Genomic DNA, 25,844 nt, shown 5'->3' with positions numbered 1-25,844 from the left:
CACATTAGCTCTGCGATAGGACATCCCATTATGAATGTTGATATCCAAGAAGTGCTCTGACAAATAAAGAAAAATCAATAAAGATTTCAGCACAGTTATCAGTTTCTTAATGTGCTTCTTTCATAAAAAGGGTAAACTCTAACTGAAGTGGCATTTGTTCATTTTGTAAGGGTTGAACTGATGTACACATGTTCATCATTATCTGACTATTATCTTTAAAGGTTATAAGTTAGGTTTAGTACTGTACTAGATTAGTTATAGTTCCATCTATATGAATGTTGATGATGTACATATATATGTTTATTCATAACTGTAAATAAAAAGAAAAATCATGAACTGTTTACCTCTTCTTGTCCCACTTCACAAATACAAGTAACTCATAAAATAAACTAAAAGAGAATCCTGTTCAATAAAACTTTTGATGAATTACACACTCATTCGACATAAATACTATCTACAAAATCCTTTAGTTATAACTGGTACCTAAATACATAAATAAATATTGTAGAATTACATAAGTGCATTGTAATTAACTGTTAAGAAAACTAAAACAAAAAAATTACTTGAGTGACAGCCTGTTTACTTACCCAGTTTTCTTACATACTGTGATGCATCAATGTTAGCTGGTTTGCTATCAGGGTGAATTCGAGCCTTATGCTTCACATCCTTAACAACTTCGTTGAAATAACTCATCACAGCTACACCATCTCCCCAAGCATGTTCAAAATTTAGAGCTGTTTGACCATCAGCAGTGAATATCAATGAAAAAGACTTGTCAAACCACCTGCAAATAAAGTAAAAAAATTATATTAATACTGTACTTGGTAACTAAATCAGTTAGTTACTGAACTTTTCAAAATTCATATCTATAGTGTGAAGAACAATTCCCAGTTGAAAAGAATTAGTCAAGGATGAATGCATTTGTTCAAGTGAAACCCATTAATCATACTCAGCCCAAATTGCAGTCACAATGTCCCAAGACATGTTCTGAAGTTCTTAAAGATAAAAGAAGAGAAAGCACTAAGAGTGTGTGGACCTGAAAACCATCAGCTGATAAAAGCTACCCCACTAATTGTGTTGCATGTCTCACTACTGTATATAGTGCCGAAATGTCTTCCTAACTTCACTGCAGAAATTTGGAACTGTATTTAATTTTCAATAGATTTCTTAATTAATTTTCCATCAATTCTTTTCTGCAGCAACTAATTTTACTCATTTTCTTCCTTTTTTTCTAAATAGGTAGTGAATATTAATACTGTATTTTCAGACTGTTTCTACCCAGTTTTCTTTAAGTTTTACAGCTGAAGTTGTCAGTGTTCACTAAATTTTGCTTTTTTCTTTATGAGACTTGTACTTAATTCAATATATAATTATATATTTATTGTGATTCTGATGTAAAGTTAACTGAAAATTGATAAATTTCTACTGTTTTGCTCAGTAACTACACATGGCTTTTAGTTAGTAGTGAGTAAGTCACTGTTTTATACCCTTTTTATTGTGCAATGTGTGCTCTTTAGCAGTACTTTGCTTAGTTTTTATTTTAGTCATACTGCAGTAAGTAACAAATTTTCAGCCAATTTTCAATTAAACTTTGTTTGTTGCACATAGCTGGTTGTATGCCTTGCATCATAAATAATAATAACAATAAGAAGGAGGGAAACAGAAGGAATGCTAACAGCAGCACAAGATCAGGCCCTAAGAACCAGAATGTCCAAAGAACAATAGATGGAAATAACATCTCACCCATATGCAGGGAGTGCAATATGAAAGATGAGACCATAAACCACATAGCATGCAAATGTCAGGCACTTGCACAGAACCAATATAAAAGGCATGATTCAGTTGCAAAAGCCCTCCACTGGAGGCTGTGCAAGAAACACCAGCTAGCTTGCAGTAATAAGTGGTACAAACACCAACCTGAGGGACTGATAGAAAACGATCAGGCAAAGATCCTCTGGGACTATGGTATCAGAACAGACAGGGTGATAAGTGCCACTAGACCAGACTTGACGCTGATTGACAAAATCAAAAAGAAAGTACCACTCATTGATGTCACAGTACTATGGGACACCAGATTAGATGAGAAAGAAAGAGAAAAAATTGACAAGTATCAAGACCTGAAAATAGAAATAAGAAGGATATGGGATATGCTAGTGGAAATTGTACCCACAATCACAGGAACACTAGTCACGATCCCAAGATCCCTGAAAAGGAACCTGGAAAAACTAGATGCCGAAGTAGCTCCAGGACTCAAGTAGATGAGTGTGCTATTAGCAACAACTCACATTGTGGGAAAAGTGATGGACTCCTAAGAAGGCAGGATGCAACCCGGAACCACACACTGAATACCACCCTGTTGAATAACATGACTGAGATAGAACAAAAATAATAAAAATAATGAAAGTAGTAGCAATAGTAATAATAGATGTGACTAATGCAAAAACACCACTGGCTTTATAAAGAATCTTTTCTGATTGGTGAATATGTGTGAATAACACCTGGACCTTACACTTGGGTAAACTATTTAGATGTCCCTTGATAACTGCTTGAATGCCCTCTTTCTGAAAATCATATGAACAGCACACAGCAGAAGAGACACGTCTGTCTCAGACACAGCCAAAAGGTAAAGAGAATGCGTACCAGTTGGACGGTGGGATTCACCCCTACCATTGGCAGCCATCTACCAATATACACTTTGTTTTTAGTTAAATGGCTGGCTCCAGCTTGCGCTGAAAGTAGATCCCCTGTGTAAAGACCAGGGGTTTGTATAGGCCTATGCGTAGGAACAAACATATTGTTTGCCAAACATAAAAGAGTTGACAAAAAATCGATGGTGCTGATGCAGCAGTCATATTCAATAAGACTTGTCTAAAAGGTCTACTTCTCAGGAAATAATGCTATAATAATTCTGTAAGTATAATTTGATTAAGTGATTCCATCAAAGTCAGCCAAGTAGGAGCTGCATTCTTTTCACATTCCTGCTGAGATATACTATTCCCTGCTTTTTTCATACAAAGATGTTTGTAAGGTCTCACTAAAGATGTTTGCTGGAGATGATGGACATACAGGCAGTCCCCAGTTATTGACGGCCTTGGTTATCGGCGATCTGGTTTTACAGGGCTTGTCTAGTGACAACAACAACTGGATTTTCGGCAACGATAACTAGATTTTTGGCACCGATATTTGCTGATATCCACTTATCGGCGCCAATAACCAAAGACTGACGCCAATACCCACCTAACAGAGGTGCTGATATCCGCTTACGGGCACCGATAAGTGCCAATATTCAGTGATTTCTGGCTATTGGTGATTTTTAGTTATCATCACGCCGCTGGGAACAGAACCCCCATTGATAACCAGGGACTACCTGTACTGGGCAAGGATTAACATCATACTGCCACCAAAGTTTAGCTGCTCCCAATTCAGAATCTTTGGTTTTAAGCCTCTGGATTTCTGAGCAAGATTCAAGAGTTCCAGTCTTTTCTTGGTGTCAATGGAATGGAATGGAATACAGTCTGGGCCAAAGGCCAAGCACTACAACTTACAAGGGCATTCAGTGCTAGATAAGAAATTGAGAGTAAGTAGGTTTGAAAAGTATAACAGGAGGAGAACCTCGCAGTTGCACTATGAAATAATTGCTAGGAGATGGTGGATAGCAAGATGGAAGAAAGATAATAAGAATGGAGGTACAGTGAAAGGAACGAAAGGGGTTGCAGCTAGAAATAAGGACGCTTTTAAAGAACCAACAATGCCTTACAGTGCACCACTAAATCACACTGACAGCACTAACCCCCTACAGAGCCAACGCCCATAACTCAGTTTGCCACCTCACTCATTTTCTTGCCTGTTATTCTGTTCTCTGCCCAATAATTGTGTGCTACCTATTCCATTCCTACTCCACCAAGTGCCTTTCAAAGTGGCTGAACGTGAATGTTGTGCTTGGTGACAGAACTCTTACCTGCATGCCTGCTCTCCAGGTACTCCAGACTGCAAAGCCTTCTATGCCTAAGGTTCCAATGTTGGATTCTGCCATTGCCCTCGACTTAATTCTTAGGCCACTATCATCATGCTTTCTGGTATTGCAGCCCAAATGCTGCCTGCTGTGCCTGATTTCTTTGTCTTGTCTATTGCAGTAATAAATGTTTGGATAATGTCTTTATCCTTTGCTGTGCCTAATGCAAAGTTGGCTGCTTTCCCTTTGTTTTTTTTATGTCCTTCTGACCTGGCTGTCCAATTTCTTTCAGAAGATGTATCACAGTCCAGGCCCATGGAGCATGAGCTGGACATGTAGAGTGGGACCTTTCTCTTTTCAAGATCTATGGAGTTGGTTTGACTGTAAACCACTTGCACAAAGTATATAACTGAGTTTATTAGAACAAATGACTCAGTGATCTTGTTAAATTAATTTATAGTAATAAAAATATTGCAAAGTAAACTCACTAAACTAACTTTACCCATGGTTAAGAAAATGAAGAAGTGAGGTGAAAATATGATTAGCAGCCAACCCACAAACAAATCACATATAAGGCAAGCTGCAAATTATATGTATCTCTACTAGAGAGATACTGACCTAAGAGAATTATTTAATTCTTGGCTAACAAAAAGCAATGGACAAAATGGCATGAATAGTATCAACTTCATATGTAGCATGGATATTTTAATGCTGCTGAACTATTTAAGGAAAGTGTCACTAAGTCTTTGGATCAAATTCACTCTTCATAATGTAATTCTTCTACAGCCCGAAAGTAAAAGATATAACTTTTCATCTCCAATAAATGTCGAGTGATTAACTTACCGATTTGTACCATCACCATACAGAAATGTTCTATATGATTTTATGGGGTCCATTTCTGTTTTTGCATCATCAAAGACAATATTGAAGGCTGCTGTATCAACAAGATTTAAAGCCTCTTCATTTCCTGCAGCAATCAATTCCTCTCGACACTTAGCCCAGGTGTCACGGTTTTCAGACGAAAATATGGCAATAGAATGCTCAGGAGCTGGTGAGGGATCATTAGCAATGAATGACACACAGGCATGAATATGGTCTGGTGGCAGGAGGTTACCTTAAAAAGAAAAAGCAGAAACTCAATTATGGCTGTAATAAAATTTTAAAAATTCTATTCAGCAGCCCTTGATGTGAAAAGATGTAAACCCAAAAACTGGCAAAAATTACAGTAACATATAACTATTTAAAATTTATGGCAATGTATTTCCAATGTGTGTGTTAAACCTAACTTTTGACAACTATGTTATTAGCTAAAAAAGCATCAATCTACCGTATATTTCCGTGTATAAGATGACCTTGGGTAAGACGAGGTAAAAAATTTTGGCAAATTTTCATGAATTTATCTCATATCTGTAGTATAAGATAACAGCTAAACTGGAAAACCATCTGTGTATAGGTTAGCTTTTGGTTATGTAAAGACGATGGTGCTACAAATGCTGTTTTACTTACTGCATCCTTAGAAATTCTAAATAAATGAAAAAACAAAGCCGATTCTATATCACGTTTTTCCTACGCATATTGCCTAAAAGGGAAACCATTGTTTTGTTTATGTTTCGTTGCCAATCACAAACAACCCCTAGCAACATTACAATAATGTACAATAATTATTGTACATAATTATTGTTTGTATGACTGAATTGTTCCAAACAGTTATATGTAATCCAAAATTGTGTGATGTACCACCAAAATGATAATGTATTTTTAATGAAAAATGAATATTATGTTATCCTAAATGTTATTACTACCATTAATTACACTACCATTAAAATTTCTGAAAAACAAAGGTTGATGTGAGTGCAACCATAACTCTATGTTCACATTTTCTCAGCTGGGTTCGCATAGATAAAAGGTGATTTCATTGATATGGAATTATTTCTTGAATATGCCAATATATATAGGTAAAAATGGTTTTAATACCTTGACTATCAGTTTATTTCATAATGTGAATCTTTTCATTTCATGTATCTCGGTGGTTATTGCACCGAGGCCGAGGCTAGGCTACCAATAAACATCACTTAGAATTCAAGGTTTGATTTTTAGAATAGTAGTATAAGATGACCCCAAATTTTTAGGGGTGAATTTCAGGATTTAAAGGTCATCTTATACATGGAAATATGCAGTACATACTTTGGATTTCAACATAATTTTCAAGTATGGATGATCATTCTTTCCTAACTAAACTCACCATCTTTATCAACAATATCAAAAACAAAGAAGTTCCCCCTTTTCATAAACAGCATGTGACGTGCAGTTGGATCACACTTGAGGATGTCTTTGCCAGTCATTGGAATGCGCGTTGAATTAAAGAGATTCCCAAACTGTGACATGTCTAGAGGAAAAGCCTGTGAAAGTAAAACTTGTACGGAAAACTGTCCTTTTAAAACAAGCATATAAAACAGGAAAGACTTCAAGTCTTAACAGAACAAAAATTAAGGAAATCTTATCCTACATTAAAATTTAATAGAAAAGTTTTGTCCTAAGTTGAAAGCAGCTAAAATACACAACTTGAAAAATAAGAATTCGTAATACTTAAAATACTTATTAAAAAATAAACTGAAAGATATACAAAGTGGTTTTGACATCCTTTCTTTCTACCAAAGTACTGCTGTACTAGCAATTTCACTATTACTTCTCCATTATTTAAAAGATTCTATTAAATATAAAGACGGCCCTTATTTTCTCTTATAGTATTATAAACACGACTGATTATTTTAATTTTAATGTTGTACAGTATTCATAATGTGGCATGATAAAAAAGTCCCCAGCTGGTTAGGTTTGAACATTTGAACATGATAAAGGGCATAGTAGGATATAACATACATTTATAGCAGCTTATCCTAGAGAATATGAACTAGCCTGGTTTTCTTATATTTTCTATTTAACAGCACATGACTGACTTTATTTTAATATAGAAAAAGCTGACATTACGTGAAACTAAGTTCCTAATACCTTACCAGAGGTTTCAACATTGAAGAAAGCTGTCAAAGGCTATGGTACTATTAAAGTTGCTATTGTCAAAATAATACTGACCAACCTTGCCTACTTAATTTAGATTGTGGTCTTGGTTTTCAAGGACATTCTTATACCTGAACATACATCCACTAACAGCATTAATGTAAACACTGTAACATTATTAATATACCTTTTTGTCGCATATTAATGTTATGACAACTTTTAGTAGTAATTTAACTGCATGTTGTTTAAATCAACCATGTCCCTAATTGCACTGCTTACTAATGACACAAGAATTTTAGGTTATCTTGTAAACATGCCATTTGAATATGTATAGTCTTATTAATAATCCATAAACCCTGCTGTTTAAATGACCTGTCTGATATTTACCATGAAATAATACAATATCAAGCATTAAATTATATCAGAGTACTGTATATGTAACTAATTTTGGCCAGAGTTCAGAAGTTAAAGAAGATTAACACTGTCTAAGTTATAGTTCATACAAAAAAGATATTACACCACTAGTCACTGAACCGCTAAGGTCTAACTTGTAATTTACAGTTCTTATTCTTCAAATAAATCTGAGTAGGATGCTGCTACTGTGATGTCGTTTAAAAGCATGACAATCAAGGTATAAAAGGAATTTTTAGCTATTTTATAAATGCAGCACTTTGTGGTAAAGTACCAGAACAGAGGCTTTAATACACTGTAAGACTTTTTGACCAAATTGCCAAACCAATAGGACTGAAAGACTAATAAGAAAGCAGACAATTGGACTTCTACTGTACATACCTTAAAGGCATAAGATGCATAAGATGAAATAGCTGAAGGGACCCATTTTACTACACTGCGGAAAGTTTCGGTGTCACTTTTGGCTGGGTTGAGATGGTATACAACAGGTTCTAAAACCTCATCACGAAGCGTGCGCATAAATCTGTAAATAAACAGGAAAACAAAAATTATTAAATATAGTTTGTTATTAATAACCCATTAATCGTATATATGTATATGCCTTATTCTGTGTGAAACAGAAGACCCAAATGAATGAAGGAATGAAAAAATTACACTGATTTTCATATCACAATTAATAATTTCTATACTTACCTAACACTCAGACAGCTGTAAGGTTTGAGGGGTTGTATCAGGTTTATTGGCCTATCATATCGTTACAACTCTGTTTTCTAGGCCTCAGTTAGTTTTCTGCCTGTGGACTGTGAGGAAGCTGGTTGGCTACTATGAATGGTAGGCACGTATTGCAATATCCGACTTTAATAAGAAAACTGGTTTTATTTCTAGGATTTTTAAAAACTCATTAAATATATATTAGTGCCCTCTTCCCTTAACCTAAATCTTCAGATGCAGAACAGCACAGAAGAATTTTTAGCACTGCCTTACAACCCAATTGAGTAGGCTGACACTCCACATTTTTTTTATTGGTACATGTGGGTTCATTTCACACAGAATATGGCTATTAGGTTTGTAAACAAATATTGTTTTATTACAAAAACCTTATAACTCAAAGAAAGTGATTTAACAGAGCATAAACAAACTTTCATGGTGAACCAATCATTGCAATACCTATAGTAGTCCATACAGTCATAAACAACTAGTCAGCCATGGATTTATAACTGGGTTGCAAAAAATTGTGAATCCAATACCATTTAATGTAAATGATTAGGTAGTTTTTCATGTAAATGTGATTTATCCATCCCATCAGCCTATATCAATGAAGTTTTGGTCTCAAAAATTAAGGAGAGCCTATGGAATTTATCAAAGTACCATTAAAGAAATTTAAAAAATGAGGGTTACATGAATGAAAAGAGTAGTGTACTTAAAGTATTATAATGTATAAAAATAATAGTGGTAATGATAACAACTAAAATAAGCAGTGTTAGCTAACTACTTGGTATTTAGCAGCCTTTGTGCAGAAATACACATTTTGCTAGTAAGCAGAAAAGGACACACTCTTTCATGAAAAGGGAATGTAAATAAAAAGAAATCTAATTTAGCACTGTACTAGACTTAAGCAAGTGATGAAATTTGAATTTTCTGTTACTTGAAACAACATATGCATTCAAGATATACAATCATAGGGGACAGTATCACTTTTTTTTAACCAAGATGCACAAATACTTCTTAATAAGAGACTTGTACTTTAAATCCATAAAAATTTTGAAATAAAAACCAAAACTATAATTTAATGGTATTACACATGAGAAATAAAAATCTTGCAGTATCAAATACTTTTACTGACCTCATGGATGAAATTAAAATATTTGTAGCTCTGATAACTGGATCTCCATAGCCTGGTCTTTCCTCAGGCCAGAAGGCCAAAAAAGGATTATAGTTAAGCACTACAGGAACCCTGTCACTCAGGTACATGTCAAACCATGGCCCAGAAATATAGCTTGTGTGCTTGTTTGCCTAAGAAAAATAAAAAACAAAACATATTTTATTTGTTAGATATAATTTTCATTGTGACCTGATCAAAGAAGAATTACATGTGTTGCTAAACATTAAGTAAATGAAGTGAAACATGTACCAGTAATTAATTCTTAATAGCAACTTCTATTAATTAACATTAATTTGTTTAATTTAAAATTCAGTACCTTACAACAGCCCTATGTGCATCCAAACAAACCTTCAGGTACTCAACAAAAGGGAAGGTTATCTTCTTTCCCAGGTTTAACATGTGTTCTGTGGCTTTCATTTTCTTCCTGATTAGTAGCTCAAGAAATTCTGCCTGATCTAGGGCTGTTCTTCACTGGCTAGATTACCTTGCTTAACTTTGAAATTAATTGCTAATGATACCCTACCTTCCTTTGGGCCTCTTTCAATTTGCTGGTCTGCTACAAAGATGGATATATGGGAGTGGTTCTATAAGGAGAACTAGGCTCTTTTGAAATGGCAGGACAGTGCCTGGTGGTGCCATTTCCCTGTCAGTGGGCAGTTCCTCTTCAGCAAGGATACAGCCAAGGTTCGTCATTTAATCCTCTCCCTTGGATAAGTTGAGGGAAACTGCCTCCTACAACCTCTCTGGCATGTTTTTTGCAGCAGACCTCCACCCCCTGCATATCCAACACCTTGCCTCCTGACCTCTTTTTGGAGGAATTAGTTTGCAAGTTGGGGAAGAAACTCACGTCCACTGCCGCAATCAACTTCAGCGATTCTGCTTTCATTCGTCCTTATCTGCCTGCTCCTCCTCCAAACCCGAGTTGCTCTATCAGCTAAGGACTCCCTGTGGTCAACAACAGATCCTCTATGCTGCTAAGCCAGCAGTCCTCAAAGACCCCACATAGCAGTGAATCTTACTAACCACATACTCTGCTTCTCGCCTACATACTCCCAAGTCACCCTTTTGTTCCAGTGGCCAAGGCTAGTCCCATTCTTTAGGTCAGGGTGTACAATGTAGATATAATCCTGCCACCCCCTTTTGTTTCCCCTTCAAAAGTCAGGGCCTCGTTTCAAAAGCTTTGGAGGGCCTGGGCATCCATCACTGTGTCACCTTTGGTTTTGGAGATTCTTCACAGCAATTATTACCTTCAGTTTCTTGACATGGATCTCACCCTATTGTCTCATCTTTGACTCCTAACCTTGAGAGAGGGCTTTCAAACCTCTTCTTCTTCCTATGAGAGGAAGATGGGGCAAAAGAAGATGAAGATGAAGAGGAAGATCTCAACAAGGAGTAGAAGGAAGATGATATACATCTGCATTTTTTACCATACTTCATCAATGTGTCTTACTCTTTCTGGCTACTCTAGCAGACATGGTTGAGGTACATATTAGTGTTGGAGGAGTATGGTTTGGCTCAAAATTGGGGGGGGGGTTATCTCATACAGGCAAGATGACCACTATAGAAGGCCTAACAGCACTAAGCTCCTAAGCAGGAACAGTTGCAGCAGAAACATGGGACCCCTTAGCTACAGCAGTAATCCAGAAATGCCAGGAATAAATGCCAGGAATACCGCACAACAGCCACATCTGCAAGTCCTCAAGCAAAGCAGCTGAAAAAACAGGAACAGACTGTGGTCAATCATGGGCACAAGCCACAGTCTTACCTGGGATAAGTTTGGCTTGTGCAACTGTACTATCAGACTGCAAAAACTGATTGCCACCTTCAAGCATGTAGCCCCCTAAAACCAAGCCAGAGGAGAAAGAACAGAGGGGGCAAGAGTGAAGGAGGACAGTCTGGGCAAAGTAGCAAAAAATATTCAGCAGTGCCAAAGGTGAAATAATTCCCCCTGAAGACACTGGCTAATGTCTTTTGGCCTTCCTTCACTGCTTGCTGAACCTCCTTTACTGATAAGGAGACCAGCCAGGACAGTCCTTCCAGGGGGAGCTAGGGTCCAACCCTGAAGAACAGTAAAACTGGCTCCACTATCATAATGAACATGAAAGCTTGAACTCTACATCAGGCAGAATGAACATACAGTCAGACAGAGTGCACAAACACACACTGCCATTCATCAATGGCCAAAGAAAAAGTGCTGGCTTATGGCAGAAGAGTGGGGGACATCTCCCACACCTCTCAACTGCCAATAGTTAGTATTTCCATAAGAACATAAAAACTTAAGTCAAATCTTAAGTTTTCAACTTTATCATACATGGATTATTTTATATTTACAATTTTCAATCATTTAAAGTATTGAATCAATTTTTATAAGGAAGGTCTCGGATGAATGACCTGTGCCTTTATTTCTCCTGTAAATAAGTTTTCTCAGCCTGTTCAGTAAGTACTTATCACCAGTTACCAGCTAAAGTAAGTGTCAAGACTTCCTTTGGATCAGCCATTTTGGTCACTGTTTGGGTGAGGCATTTGTACCTTCATCCATTTGCTATTTATGGCATAACTATCCATAAATAGTGGTAAACTTTGCCTCTTGATACAAAGTTAATTTCATATTACAGTGTACTTTTGTGAGCAGTATTTAATAAACACTGTATGTATTTCTTTCACTTAGATCATGTGCAAAGAATATCCTGTATTGTAATGTACTGCCTCACTTCTTTCTGAATACATTCCTATCATAGTGTTATAATAACTAGAACCTTCCTATGTAAATTATGTAAAGTTTCACTTGTTTTGATGAAGAATACAGTAGTATTTTGCTATTTATCTTAATTTTGCATCCACCATATTTTAATAATATTCTAAAATAATATATCAATTCTATTATTTTTTTTAAAGTACTACACAAATGCCTTCTTCAGAGTCATGTACTTATTTGGCACTGTTTTTCAATATAAACACATCTTTTCCCTAGTAATTTGCCTTTTGGTAATTGTATTGCAACTTTCTGAGGATGTCACTGTCTGAACTATTAAGTACTGTATAATTTCTTTCTTACAGCTGAAGACTTAAGAAATCTTTTTTACCTGGGTGATCAAATCCCTATCCTTTAGCAAGCACCAGATTAAGCTGGCCCAGCTGGTAGTATGTACCTGGATTTGGGCCTTGAACTCAGGATATAATATAAGCACCTGTTGTCTTGTAAGTTAACACTCCTTTAGGCAAAGGCAAAATCCACCAGAAATGATTGGCAATGGAAGGATGGATACAATTAAGGTATAGCGCTCTGCTTCCTCAACTTTTTCAGTTTTCCAGCTTTGCTGCCAAACCAGGTTTAGCTGCCAGTTTCAGCAGCCTCTCACAAACCACTCTCTCAGCCATGTGCCCATACAATGCTTGCATGGCCACCACAAGGGCAACAGATCACAAGTAACTACAGTTCAGCCTGCAGGCCACACTAAAACTGGTCAGAGCCCACTATCAAAGTTAGTTGTTTATCTGTATCCCATGTATGATGTTCCCCAAACTGGTGACCCTGAAGTGACCTCACAGACCAGCATGGTTCTCGCAACTAACCCCTAGTGACCGAGAATAAATACAACCATGCACTACCCACAAATAAATAGGGGCTTCTCAGCTTTGGCTTTGCTCTTTCTTGAGAACACAAGGTTATCCTCCACCAAATCAGTAGACATATCAGAGTTTTCAGTCACACCGTGTGATTCATGGACTAAATAAAGCCTTGCCTACCAATGGTGGAATAAATACGGCATCTCAGCTTTGGCTTTATTCTTGAGAGAGTTTGCAGTCATCTCAATAGCACAGTGGACCAACCAAGGTTCTCATATCTAACCCCTGATGACTAATGGACTAAGTCACGTTGTGCCTACCACCATATGGCAATCAACAAGGAAACCTCATAAAAATGTCTGACAACAAATAGGCACAAACAAATACCACTAGCCTTCACTGACACTTCCTCTCCATGAGAAGAAGATGGACTATGTCCATAAAGGAAACCCAGACACCCTCGTCCTTCAGATCACATGCTTGCTCAACACCCTAGACGAGCAAATTGAATACAACACCACCTTTAAAGCCACTGAGGACGACTTGACAGACATGACCACTCTGGTATTTCCCAGCCCCAGGGACCAAACAAAGCTCAAAATGGAAGCAAGCAATTTTGCAAAAGGCACCTTAATTGAACAATCAATCTAAGGGATAACTCAACCAAGAAGTTTATTCAGAATTAAACTTAAAGGGGACACCTCACCAGTGATGATGATTGTCAAAGAGTGCGGTCATGGGCATCGTCTAGACAGGGAAGTGACGTTACAGTATTTCACGATCTAAACACTTCAAGGTCATATACACTTTGTAGGAACGCAGTAGGGTGCCTAAAGGTAAAGACAATGGTTACAGGCTTAAAGATATATAATAAATTGTATACCAGTCTTATGAAGATGGAAAAATGTCCCTACAAAAGCTTAATAAGTGTTCTCAACAGTTTTGTGCGTGTTGTGTAAAGTTTTATATATCAAAAGCTAAAATTCTCACCTTGTCCTTGAGTTTGAGCTCTGCAGTGAGGTCTGACCCTGGACCAGTCTTGAACTGATTAACAATATTTTCTGTAACTTTATAATCATCACCAGACAAGAGGGCTTTCTGTGATCGCAGGTAACGAGAACAGGTCTTCTCCAAATCTGAAAAATAAAACCTGTCAAACTTTTGTGCTTGGTGCATCACTAACTATCCCGTGCAAAAAAATGACAATCTTTCCATTAATTTCTGGACTTTAATGTCATTTTCAACTATGTGCAAATATCAACATTTGAAAAACAAGGACTTTTATGTCATTTTCAACAATGTGCAAATATCAACACTTCAAAAACAAGGATAGAAAGGGTTTCTGCAAAAGGATCAAAATTAAACTTCATATAACAGTAGGGTAGAAAGATCCCATACCAAATATCTATCCCAAACTAGATATATATGAGAAATAAAAAGAAAACCAGACTAGGAAAACTGGTTAAGAGTATAAAAATGGAAAACATATACTATGTGAAATATTCAAACTACTCTTTGCTATTTAGGGTTCGGAATACAGAAGTAGATTTTGAAAGAGTATGGAAAGCAGATGTAAAATATCTGGATTCTTAGAGCTACAATCCTAATTGCTTTAAAAATTAAATTTAAATCATGCTAGTAGGTATTTGATTAATTTCATAGCAATACTGATTTTAAGTTTTCATTACAAGCATTACAAATATATACTACATACTAAAATGATTCCTTCTATGATACTTATCTGAGCTACAGCTACTAAACTACTGTATATCACTGAAAACTTATGTGCTGAATATAAATTAACAATAAGTATGAATACTACCTGGGATAGGAAGTCGCAAGAGAGACTTCTGGAAATGCATTGTAGGCACCTTGGACTTGTGTACATACTGGTATTCCTCCTTTGTACTGGAACAACTAAAACAAAAAGTTATGAAAAAGTTAGTCAATTCAAAAAAAGATATTACAAGATTTTAATTCTACACCAAAATTTCACCAAAAACATTTACTACAAAAGTAATTTAATCTAACAAAGCTAATGTAACATATATAAATATGGTAATCCGATGGAAATACAGTAATAAAAACTTCTAGAGGTGGAAGCTTACAATAAAAATTTTCCTGTTTATCACTAAACAAAGCTACCTCTTCATCAAACAAAGGCAGCACTATTACAAAAATAGCAGAAATTATTAACAACATACTTTCATTCTAGAAACACTAGCCCACGTTAACGTACAGAAACAAGAAATATAAATACTTAATTCAAGATTTACTTCTTAAATACTTACCTCTCCATTATATAACTTTACTTCCATGCCAGCGGTAGTTTGACAGATTAAAAAAAAACCAGAACACTTGTTGTCTATGAATATTCGTCTTCTATCCACCTACTTCCCCCATCCCCCACCAAAGGACTAGGTACAAACACTCTTAGCTGGTCAGTCTACTCCTGTCTGCTTTGAAGGTGGGGAGGTATGGAGGGCAGTTTATATAATAGAGGTAAGTATTTAAAAAATAAATCTTACATTAAGTATTTATATTTTTGAAATGAACTTTACCTCTTCATTATATAGCTGATTCCCTCGTTTGAAAAAGAAGGGGCAAAGTGGAAATCAACCAATCCTTTAAATACTGCTTAGTAACAAAATATTTTGTACAAAACAAGTGTTCATTTACCCAGTGAATTCAATCCATTGGCTATTACTGCCGCTTTAAGAGGAATGTCACACAGGTACAAGATCCTCATTACGTAGATGCCTGAGGTCACTTTGGAGGGTGCCCCCCTTCAGCAGAAGGAAGGGTAGGGTTACTGTGCCAAAACCCTGCAGAGCCAACGATGGATAACTAACAAGTACATATGTACAAAAAGGTATACAGTACTTCTAATACTCAACACTGAGTACCTCCAAGCTTCCAATAACCACAACCAGGTTTAAAAAGCAGTGGGTCAAAAAAAGGCTACCGATCGATTCAGAAAGTTTTAGCTACCGAAAATACACCAGAGAGACTGGGGCAAAGACTACATTGCTCGATGGCGGAAGAGTAGCAGGTGACTGCACTGAACTAATTCCTGGTGAGCTTCCACCGACAAAATCACTTGTTCCAGCTCAAAAGGAAGACACTGATTCGGTTGGAAACTTGTCGGCTCAACCAAATGTTCTAAATTCTGATCAGAAAAACCTCGCAATAACAAGAACATTCCTAAACCAGTAATTAACTGTTTACCAATAGAAACTTCCGCAACTGGATAAGGATTTGAAATCCCCGAAACAGAATGCTGAGAATACTAATGGCAACCATCTGCCTACTGAAATGGAAACCAAAACGATAGCGTATTGCTGAGATTCTCTATAGGTAGGCGAAAATTGAGTAGAGACCCATGCATGGGCAATAGGCGCACAGGTGAATGGTGTGCCAGTGATGGGTGCAAACGCTATAGGAGCGCAATTGAAAGACGTGCAACGACTGGCACACAGGTGATAGGCACACAGGCGATAGGTGCACAGACAATGGGTGCACGTGTTCGAGGGCAATTGAAAAATGCGCAAATGAAAGGCGCACAGGTGATACAAGCGCAAGCCATAAGCGTGCAAGCAAAGATGCACAAGCTATAAGCACACAAGCGATAGAAGCACAAGCCATAGGCACAAAAGCGATAAGCGCACAAGCCATTGGCATGTGCGCACAAGCCATTGGCATGTGCGCACAAGCCATTGGCATGTGCGCAATAGGTGCACAAGCCATAGGCACACAAGATAGCCGCACAAGCGATAGGTGTATGGGCAAGTGACAGGTGGGCTGGCAAAAGGCATGCAAGAAAGTGGCACAGCGATAAAATGCGCAAATTTGCAGCAGACACAGACTACTAGTGTGTCAAAACTGTGAGGTGCACCATCGCCCTGGCCGAAAAAAGCCACAACACACAGGAAAGCTGAAGACAGTCTAGGCTTCTCACTAGAACCTAACTGATACTTATACTAGCCTTAAACCTTGAATGACCCTTAGTTACAGGGGATCGAAGCAAACCTCTTCAAAACAAAAGATAACTTTCCTCAACAAGAAAGCTTAAACTCACTTCAATACTACTAGGAAGAGTCGAAGCATCACTGTTACCAAGTTGATCCGATACTGTAAAATTTGAGGAAAAAACGTCAGAAGACTCCTCTCATTCCTACCCGAGTGATCCTATTGGAGAACAAATTCTGGTGCTAGAACTGGCACTGCTAACATTGGAACTAGAGCGGCAGACACCATACAGAACAGAGGAAGGAGACAACAGGCATGGATCTGCACTGCTTTCTGACATGTCCTGGTTCTGTCACTCCAAGCCACGAGGGAGTAATAAGACAGGATGTACCAAGGATAAGGCAAGAAAAAGGTTGGGGCGTTGACCCTTCCTTCTACACAGGAAACAACCAAAACTTACTAAGACTCTCTGGAGGGCAGCACAGAAAGTACTAATAATAACAATACAGGTACATAATATCCTTCGAAATGTACGCCAAGTGAACATAAAAAATCACTCCATCCTATCAAATCTAATGCCCTGAAATGCTGGGAAGCTCACTTGGAGTAACAGATCGAAGAAAAGCAGCAGAGGACCTAACCAGTTACTAAATAGGAAAGCTGACAAGACATGCATCCCTTTAACTCGTCTCACAAGTGTTTGTTTCTACAACCTAACACGCTCTCTCTGTTCACGACCAATTACTGCATTTCGTTCAACTACGATTCATACAGTTATCCAATCATAACCTTTCCCTCAGCAACAACATAACATGAGGGTCAATACAACTGGAATAATGCCTATTACGGTAACTCTTACCTTACAGGTTCTTACCAAATGAATATTAAAAAATTAAAAGAACATCAAAACACAAACCAACAGAAAACCAACTAAATTAACAATCTGTCGACCTCCTACTGAAAACAGTGGCAGAAGTAGACTAACCAGATGTGAGTTTCATACCTATCGGTCCCCTGGTAGGGGGTAGGGGAAGTAGATGGATAAAAGACAGATATTCACAGAAAACCACTCGTTTTTCATTTCAATCTATTGAACTACTGCTGGCGTGGAGGTAAAAGTTATATAATGGAGAGGTAAGGCTCACTTAAAAATCACACATAACATGACAATTTCAGCCAATAAAGTTTTTTATAGCAAACAATATGTTATCATAAAAAATCATTGATAATGTGATGCTTTATTGTCAGTTGCACCAATCGGAAAAAAGAAACACTATTATGCATACCCTGATCTGACACATCACACCCATCATCATTTCATTGTACAAGGGGTAACTAAACACAACGAGTAAATGGAAGGGAGGAGGGAATTTTTTAACAATTAACGAGTTTGTAAGAAAATGAGAATCTGTATTATAAAACCACTGTTTATGACAATCCCATTAGGTGGAAGGATGAAGACGTAATCTCTCTATTCTTGCAAACAGGGCTTTTCTTAGTTCCCCCACTCAGGAAGTCTCCAAGATTCAGTTCTGGGTCTTTTGCATTTTGTAAATCAATACTTTAGAGGCTGCACAAAGCATAAAAGTTTTACTGTGATACTAGGATGACAAAGAAAAAGCCCATGAAATCCTTCAGTCCTGCCGCTACTTCTTGGCTATATAGTCCCAAGTGAAAGGTGATCTTACAAATAACGAGCTCTTTAAATGCCCCTTTTTTTTTTTTTATTTATAAAGGAAGTCTCCTCTTGAAGAACATGAAAATCCTCAGTTGGTTCATTATCCAAAAGCTTTACTATCATAGCCTGAAGTTATCTCATCGTAAGTGCTCATGACCTATGAATATTTCATTAAAATAATTCTCTGCTTTCACACCAAGAGTAAAGAAGGTCCACTTACAGGGTCCTCCTAGGAGCACACTGTAGATGCTACTAGATTTTCTGCATCCCTTCAGCTATTGCTACATTTCTTTCTTCCTTTTACTTTCCATCCATAGGTCTCTGTTTACTTAAATGTCCATCTTTAATTTTTTTTTTTACTCATCCATCTTGTTAAACCAATTTACAATATATTATAAAAATAATACACAAAGACCTAAAGGCTTTTTATACTGTATGTCACTAAAAAATTCACATAAAATACAAAAGGCTGTTCCATGGGGATCAGATTTTCCCATTTAATTTCTTGGGCTTATACTGTATTTGGTATATAATATTTACAACATTTTTAGGGTTAAAACAATAAATATTTAAAAATTTCAATCAGTAAATAAATGGATACAGTTCATTATACTTTTCCAAAACTAGAATGGGTGAGCTAAAATCTATAAAACATTGTTTTTTTAATACTGGAGTTCAATGATGAACATTTAATACACTTACAGTACCAGTAACTATTTTCTCATCTCAGTTTAACAGAGAAGACATAAACTAGCTTCATGTACAACAGACCACATGAATAATGTCCCCTACACATAACCAACGACATAAACTCAATCACAAAATTAACCTACCTTGGACTCAGAGAGAGGCATCTCACCACCAAGGAGCCACCATTTTTGTGAACCTGAGAAATACAGATATACATGTAGTATGTATTATTTTTTCAAAGTATAGTAATTAAAAAATCCTGCTGTGTCACTCAAGCCCTAGTTCCCTTAATCAAGCCATTAATTTGATATATCAAAATGCTTTGTATTTAATTAGTCAACCATTGTATAATTAACTTTTAATGAGGAACTGCACAACTGTGATATCAACTAGACTGAAGCAATCCCTCTAGTGATAAGTCTCCTCAAACCCTGTGGTTTATGTGGTCCTGAAATTGCTTTTGATTTTAAAATGCAGACCCTAAAAGAGAGTCCTATGGAATAATTTAACATTCTAGTGCACAAAAATCTCTGGTTACCTTTGCCTACAGGACAATGTATTGGCCTGATTTTCAATCTAGTAATAGCAAAAACTCATAAGTGCTAACCCCTTATGGTAATCCCAGTATACTGTGTACTTAGGTCCTTTAGCTAATTTACACAACTTATACAGCTGTCCCAATTATTGGATTGGAAACTAATTTGTCTACCAATCTGATAAGTAACAAAGATTCTATTGTATAACCTACATTTGAACATCCCCAATATCCCACAGCATATAATCATTCCATAGACTGTAATTTCTAACCTGAAGTAAACTGAAATTTACATTTATTATTTAATTTAAGAGATTAATCTGCAAAATAAATGCCATCTAAAAAAAAGTAGCCCAGCTAAATATCATCAAAGGAATACAGGTGATAAGTAAGGGAGCATTACATCAAATATTTATCTGATTCAGTAAAGCAGAGATGTCAAGTGAATATGCAATTTTTCTTCAAAATCTAAAGTGCATTATATGTTAGCTCTCCACATGATTAGCCAAAATTACAATATGGCAGCATAAGTGGCAGTCAATAAGCTTTGAATACTAATAAAATCAATGCATTCTGTTTTACATCATTTGTGCTTCCTTTACTAGAATACTGTTCTCTGGTGTGGATGTCTACTTCTGCCAGAGATTTATCTCTTTTAGATAGAGTGGTTCATAGTGGCAGATTTCTGTTTCCTAATAGTAGCAGTTATGACTTGGACCATCAATGGATGGTCTCTTGTTTGTCACTTTTTCATAAGATGTATTTCAACAGAGATCTTTCACATTCACAATTGATCCCTGACCCCTTTACCTGCTGTGAGCAACCAGATTCGTTGAACAACAGCACCAATGTGCAGTAAATGTGCCTCACTGTCAAACTTCTCAGTTCCAGAGGTTCTTTATTCCTCACACCATTGGACTGTGAAACAGCCAACCATAGGATGTCTGCAATTGGAGCTTCAGAAGTTCAAGAGAAGATGCAATACATTACTACCCTAATACTGTTCTCCTTGTCTTTTAATACATTTTTATATATTTATTAATTTATTTTTTCTTTGTTAATAAGTGGGATCTCTTCTTTGTGTATTTCCCTTTACCTCCTCTTACTTCTTCCTAATGGACACCACATTCTTTTGAAGCTTGAACTTCAAGTCGATGGCCCCTGTGGGCTTGTTCCACATGAACAGGTTTCATCTTCTGAATAAAAATATTACTCAATATGTATAATCTCAACATACATTTTGAGGTACCCAACTATATTAACCAACCATTCATCAGGCAAAAGTAATGAACAGATCTCAAGTTGCAAGCATGGTTTTCTGATCATATTCAACAACCTTTAGGTACTGAAGTTGTCAACTATACATAACTGAGTGAAATCTTGACTTGCCAGCATGGGTAAACCAAGCTCATGGACACAGGAGGCTGAGACCAGCCTCTTTCTGGGAGCCAACCAAGGATGCCTATGAACCATGGTCCAGAATGTTTTGGTACAATGGAGTTTCATATCGTCATAGAAACTGTGATTTCCCCAGCTAAGTAGCTCTCAGTGCGTAATGCAAAATCTTATCTTCCTAGATTTTTTAATTACGGTGGTGACTACTGTAAAACCAATATGCAAAAAATTTCTAGAAGTAGAAAGTTCTAATGCAAGACTGTTCTCAAGATGTCCTAATTACATGAACGATGTGCTGGTATTGCAAGACCAAATATACTATATCAGTGAGGGGGGGATTTTTTGGCCAGAATATCCATAATGATAAAAGTGAGGAAATATCCATAATCTGTGAAACTATCTTATCAATCATCCAAACATTACACTATAATAAATGGATAAAAAAACCAGCCAAAATAAAACCACATTGTATTCTGATTATTTCTAATGAAAAGTACAGCTTTTTTTAGAAATATTGAGTAACTATTATCATTACACACAAAACATCAAAAGGTATTGTATTGTCAGTCATGCAAGTAACTGTATAACCAGTGCTCTGTAAGGAAAAAATGTCAAAAGAAAATGAAAACACAATGACCAGATTACCAGTAACACTGAATGGTAGTATATGTGAAAGAATGATGCTAATGCATTTCACCCTCTAGACTCCCATCAATGTACTTACACTTTCTATGGATCCCGTTTCTTATGCACATTACTGTACAGGACAGTACAGTACAGTCGGCCTCCGGTATTCACGAGGGATGCATACCACTACCCTCTGCGAATAGCTCAAATCCGCGATTACTTAAAACCCCACTAAAAAGGCTTATAACTGCCTATTTTGATAGTTCAAAACACCAAAAAAACTCTAAAAATGCTTATCCCCGAATATTTTGATAGTTTTATCACAAAAAGTGCATTTAGTCATGAAAATTGTACGAAAATACAGTAATTTGTGAATATTTCTCTACGAAAAATACCACGAATAGGTGAATTTTCCAAATAGTGTGTATATATGTTCCACACAGAAATCCATTAATAGGTGAAGCCATGAATCCAGAACCGCAAATAGATGGGAGTCCACTGTGTATATTTATATCATTAGCCTATCATATGTGCTGCCTGCATATTAATGTACAATTAGCCCTAGAATAATGAATAAAAAACAATAATCATGCAATAAGACTGCAGAGCATAAAACAAAACTTGAATGTTTGTGCTGTACAATCTCTCTCTCTCTCTCTCTCTCTCTCTCTCTCTCTCTCTCTCTCTCTCTCAGTATGGTACCTTAAGAAAGTACTGTACGGTAATATTAAAATTTAATAAATTGGATGTTGCTGTGTGATAACTTGAAGGCAATATCCCATGTGAACAGTTATACACAGTTCAATCTTAGCTCTCCACACTCGCTCAAACCTGAACAATTTCATTCATATTATTGCTATCGTGTGCAATTTGGTACATATACAGTAAATGGTTGAAATGAAAGCAGCATGATAAAGGGCACAGTGCAGACAGGGGGAACGCAAATGACTGAGGGTTTACTGTATATTATAGTTTGAAGTCAAAAGGGAAAAGTGCAGTCAAGAAAATATTTTTCTATGGTACACCTAGGTCTCTTTTTCTGAATTTTAAATGCAATAAAAAATTAAAGAAAACTTACATGAGGCAGTAATTTGTTCATATCTCTGCATTTTGTAATCAACATCTTTCCTTTGGGCTTGAGATGCAACCCAGCCTGAAATGAAAAATATACATCAAATTTTTATAGTAATTTGTATTTTTCCTAAGTACACAAACCACAGTACTGTACTCCACAGTGCCAGCTGGAAATGGTCGCTTAAACTTGGAAACAGGGTCGTTACTTGGAGGTAGGTAGGTGAGTGGCGGGTGGGGGGAGTCCCCTACTCACCTGCTGTGAGTCAGCACACTTTTTACTTTGGGAGCAGGGACTATGTAGGTGGTTAAGGTGTGATTATACCAAAAAGCTCTGGTTTGTATACCAAGGGAAAATACAAATTACTGAGAATTTTATATTTATTCCTATGGAAATACGAACCAGCACCTTTGTATGTAGGAAACTTACTCCTTAGGTGGGATGATAGTCTTTTAATTGACAGGCACCTGGAAATGCCATGTTCCCACTTCTCAATCATGATAATAAGCAGGGGACTAATGACTCTAGCAATGTTCTACACAATCTGGCATTGAGATGCAAGAATAAGGCTCTAACCCAGGATGCAGTGTTTGTACCCACACTCCAGGAATCCTCAACTCTGGAGAACCAAGCGCTGCCTGAAAGATAGGGGAAAACAAATTGCAAATACAGTATCTGGGTCATTTCTACAATGATGGGCTCAGATGACAGCTTAACCACTGGCCAGTCACCTTTTGTTACAAATGAGAGTGGAAGGAGCCAATCTTCTAAACCAAAGTTCTAAGATAGGATGCTCAACTGTGGTGCCTACCTGCAATGAGGCCTGATGCAGCACATACTCAGCCTAACTGCTGCCTTGCAGAAGAAGGAAAGAAAGGGAGAAGAGGAGAGAGAAGTCCGTCTCTTACCGCTCAACCTCAAGTTTTCTGCCCTCTGAGTACCTTAAAAGTGATGCTTTTTGTTTGAGAGGAGCTTGGATGACTATATAATTTGTTGAGCAACCACCACAGGTCCTAGGAAGAGGTCCAATGACTCATGGAAGATATCCCTGAAGTAAAATGAAGTTGTGGTAGTCTGGCACCACCATACATCCACTCATTCATCCATCTACCTCCAATTAACATCTTGTTACAAAGTTTCATTTATTATTTCCACTTCTTTTTGAATGACTGCCATTCAAACATGTACAGACAGTCGCCGGTTAACAGCAGTGGTTCCATTCTTGGCCGAGCACCGATAACCGAAAAGTTTTGTTAACTGGAACATGACAATAATTATGGTAATAAATGGTGTTTACAACACTTTAAGCACTGATGAACTGATCATCAGTGAAGAAAATTGCTTACCAGTGCCGATAAACCACTTACCAACACCAATAAACTGCTTACCAGCGCCGAAATCTGGTTGATGATGTCGTTAGTCAAGTGTCATAAAACCAAAACACCATTAACCGGTGCCACTGGTAAGCGGGAGACTGCCTGTCCAAAAGTATATATGTATTGCATTTTGTTGGAAAAAGGAGTACTTCCAATTACCAAATTATTTGCGGCACAAAAACTAATAAATGGCAGCCCACTGTCATTTTCAGTTTCTCCCAGGCCTCCTTACCCAATACATGCCCCCTCCGCAACTCACTGCCACCAATTAACCACCTTGTCACCAAGTTTCAACAACTCGACCAGCCATAACCAAAGGTATAACATATGTAAGATATGGGTTTGGATTCTCTTAGGAACAGATGTATTAATTTTTGTTCTTCCATGTGTTATCAGTTCAAGTAAATGAGTACGTGGCATCATGACATTCCCATTCCAGTCGATAGTTATCCTTTAGTCATGTGTGAATTCTTATTACTTCTTCATCCCTCATTCATGAAAATTCAGCTATAAACTCAGCACTGGGCACTAAAGCTAAAAATCAACGTAGCAAGAGATATTCAAGTTTTCAACAATATATACTGTTCATTCTATAGGAATTGGAGTTGGAATATGAAATTTAGGCCAAAGGCCAAGTGCTGGGACCTATGACATCATTCAGCACTGAAAATGAAACTGAAGGTCTGAGAGGTGTAACGGGAGGAAAACCTCAGTTGCACTATGACACAATTGTTAGGAGAGGGTAGAGAGTAAGATGGATGAAAGAGAATATGAAAGGAGATACAGTAAAAGGAATACTGCAAAGGGTTGCAGCTAGGTGCTGAAGGGATGCTGCAAAGAACCTTAAGTAGCCTAATGCCTACAGTGCACTGCAGGGAACACCCCCCTCCCACCACACGTTGTTCATTTTGTACAACTTGTAAATAAAGTTTTTCCTCATAATTTCACTATGATTCTGATGCCTGTTGTTCAGTTCTGTCTTATCTAACAGAGAGGCAGTGAGAACTGGCATTCCAAGTTAGGTTAGGAAAGTTAGCCACAATATACTCCCGGCCGGCACTCATTTATAGAGTAAAAGAATACCATAGAGTATAAATACTTACCAAAAAATTAACCTAAGAGGCTTAAAAGCAAAGCGGGGCGATAGGCAAGCACTGATCAGATAAGAATATCCGCACTTGGGTACGATTGCTTTTCATCAAATATTACTGAACTCCTGTGGGTTAATAATCTTAGTAATGAACGAGGACCAAATTTTTATCGCGAAAGTTACATTTAACTAAATTATCAAGTCAGGTAACAACATAGAATTGGCTTCGATTTTGGATAAGCTTGTCTAGTATGAAATAGGCCTAAGCCGATAGGCCTAACCCACCGGTGGAATAAGTTTCAAGTGAATAAACCCGTCTCAGAATCACAAGATTTATTAGCGTTGCCTCAACTAATTTTTCTGTATCGTAAACTATGTTATTCATTTAACACCATATTGTTAATTAATAAAGATATTTATACAATATTTTCCTATTTCACATACCGTTTCCAGGTGAAAACTTTCTTTTCACAGTCCAGATTCAGGGTACGGTTACCCTGTAGTCTTCTGCTTTGTAACGGCGCCTCAGTTGCTCGTGCGGTATTTTCATAGTTTGGAAGTTTCTTTTATTTTCTTGTTTTTCTCTAG

The 25,844-nt window shown here is 37.1% G+C and overlaps 1 protein-coding gene across 2 annotated transcripts in view; it reads right to left on the bottom strand.

Annotated features, from left to right (window-relative positions):
* Positions 1-25,844, bottom strand: part of CPT2 (Carnitine palmitoyltransferase 2) — a 39,501-nt gene that overhangs the window by 11,015 nt on the left and 2,642 nt on the right. Inside the window, exons 2-11 of one of the 2 annotated variants that reach the window (XM_067132327.1) lie at positions 25,701-25,844; positions 22,797-22,871; positions 19,305-19,357; positions 14,647-14,741; positions 13,815-13,960; positions 9,219-9,388; positions 7,757-7,898; positions 6,195-6,351; positions 4,796-5,066; positions 588-784 (exon numbers count right to left, since the gene is read on the bottom strand). The exon at positions 25,701-25,844 is cut by the window's right edge and continues 107 nt beyond it. In XM_067132327.1, coding sequence (XP_066988428.1) covers positions 588-784; positions 4,796-5,066; positions 6,195-6,351; positions 7,757-7,898; positions 9,219-9,388; positions 13,815-13,960; positions 14,647-14,741; positions 19,305-19,357; positions 22,797-22,841 — 1,276 coding nt within the window. In that variant the 5' untranslated portion in view covers positions 22,842-22,871; positions 25,701-25,844. Of the gene's footprint in view, positions 1-587; positions 785-4,795; positions 5,067-6,194; positions 6,352-7,756; positions 7,899-9,218; positions 9,389-13,814; positions 13,961-14,646; positions 14,742-19,304; positions 19,358-22,796; positions 22,872-25,269 lie in introns of both variants that reach the window. The other variant, XM_067132328.1, reaches the window with a different exon arrangement.

The sequence above is a fragment of the Macrobrachium rosenbergii genome, chromosome 31, assembly GCF_040412425.1.
Source record: "Macrobrachium rosenbergii isolate ZJJX-2024 chromosome 31, ASM4041242v1, whole genome shotgun sequence".
Classification (NCBI taxonomy): domain Eukaryota; kingdom Metazoa; phylum Arthropoda; class Malacostraca; order Decapoda; family Palaemonidae; genus Macrobrachium; species Macrobrachium rosenbergii.
The sequence above is the reverse complement of the archived record's forward strand: the minus strand, read 5'-3'. Positions and strand labels throughout refer to the sequence as shown.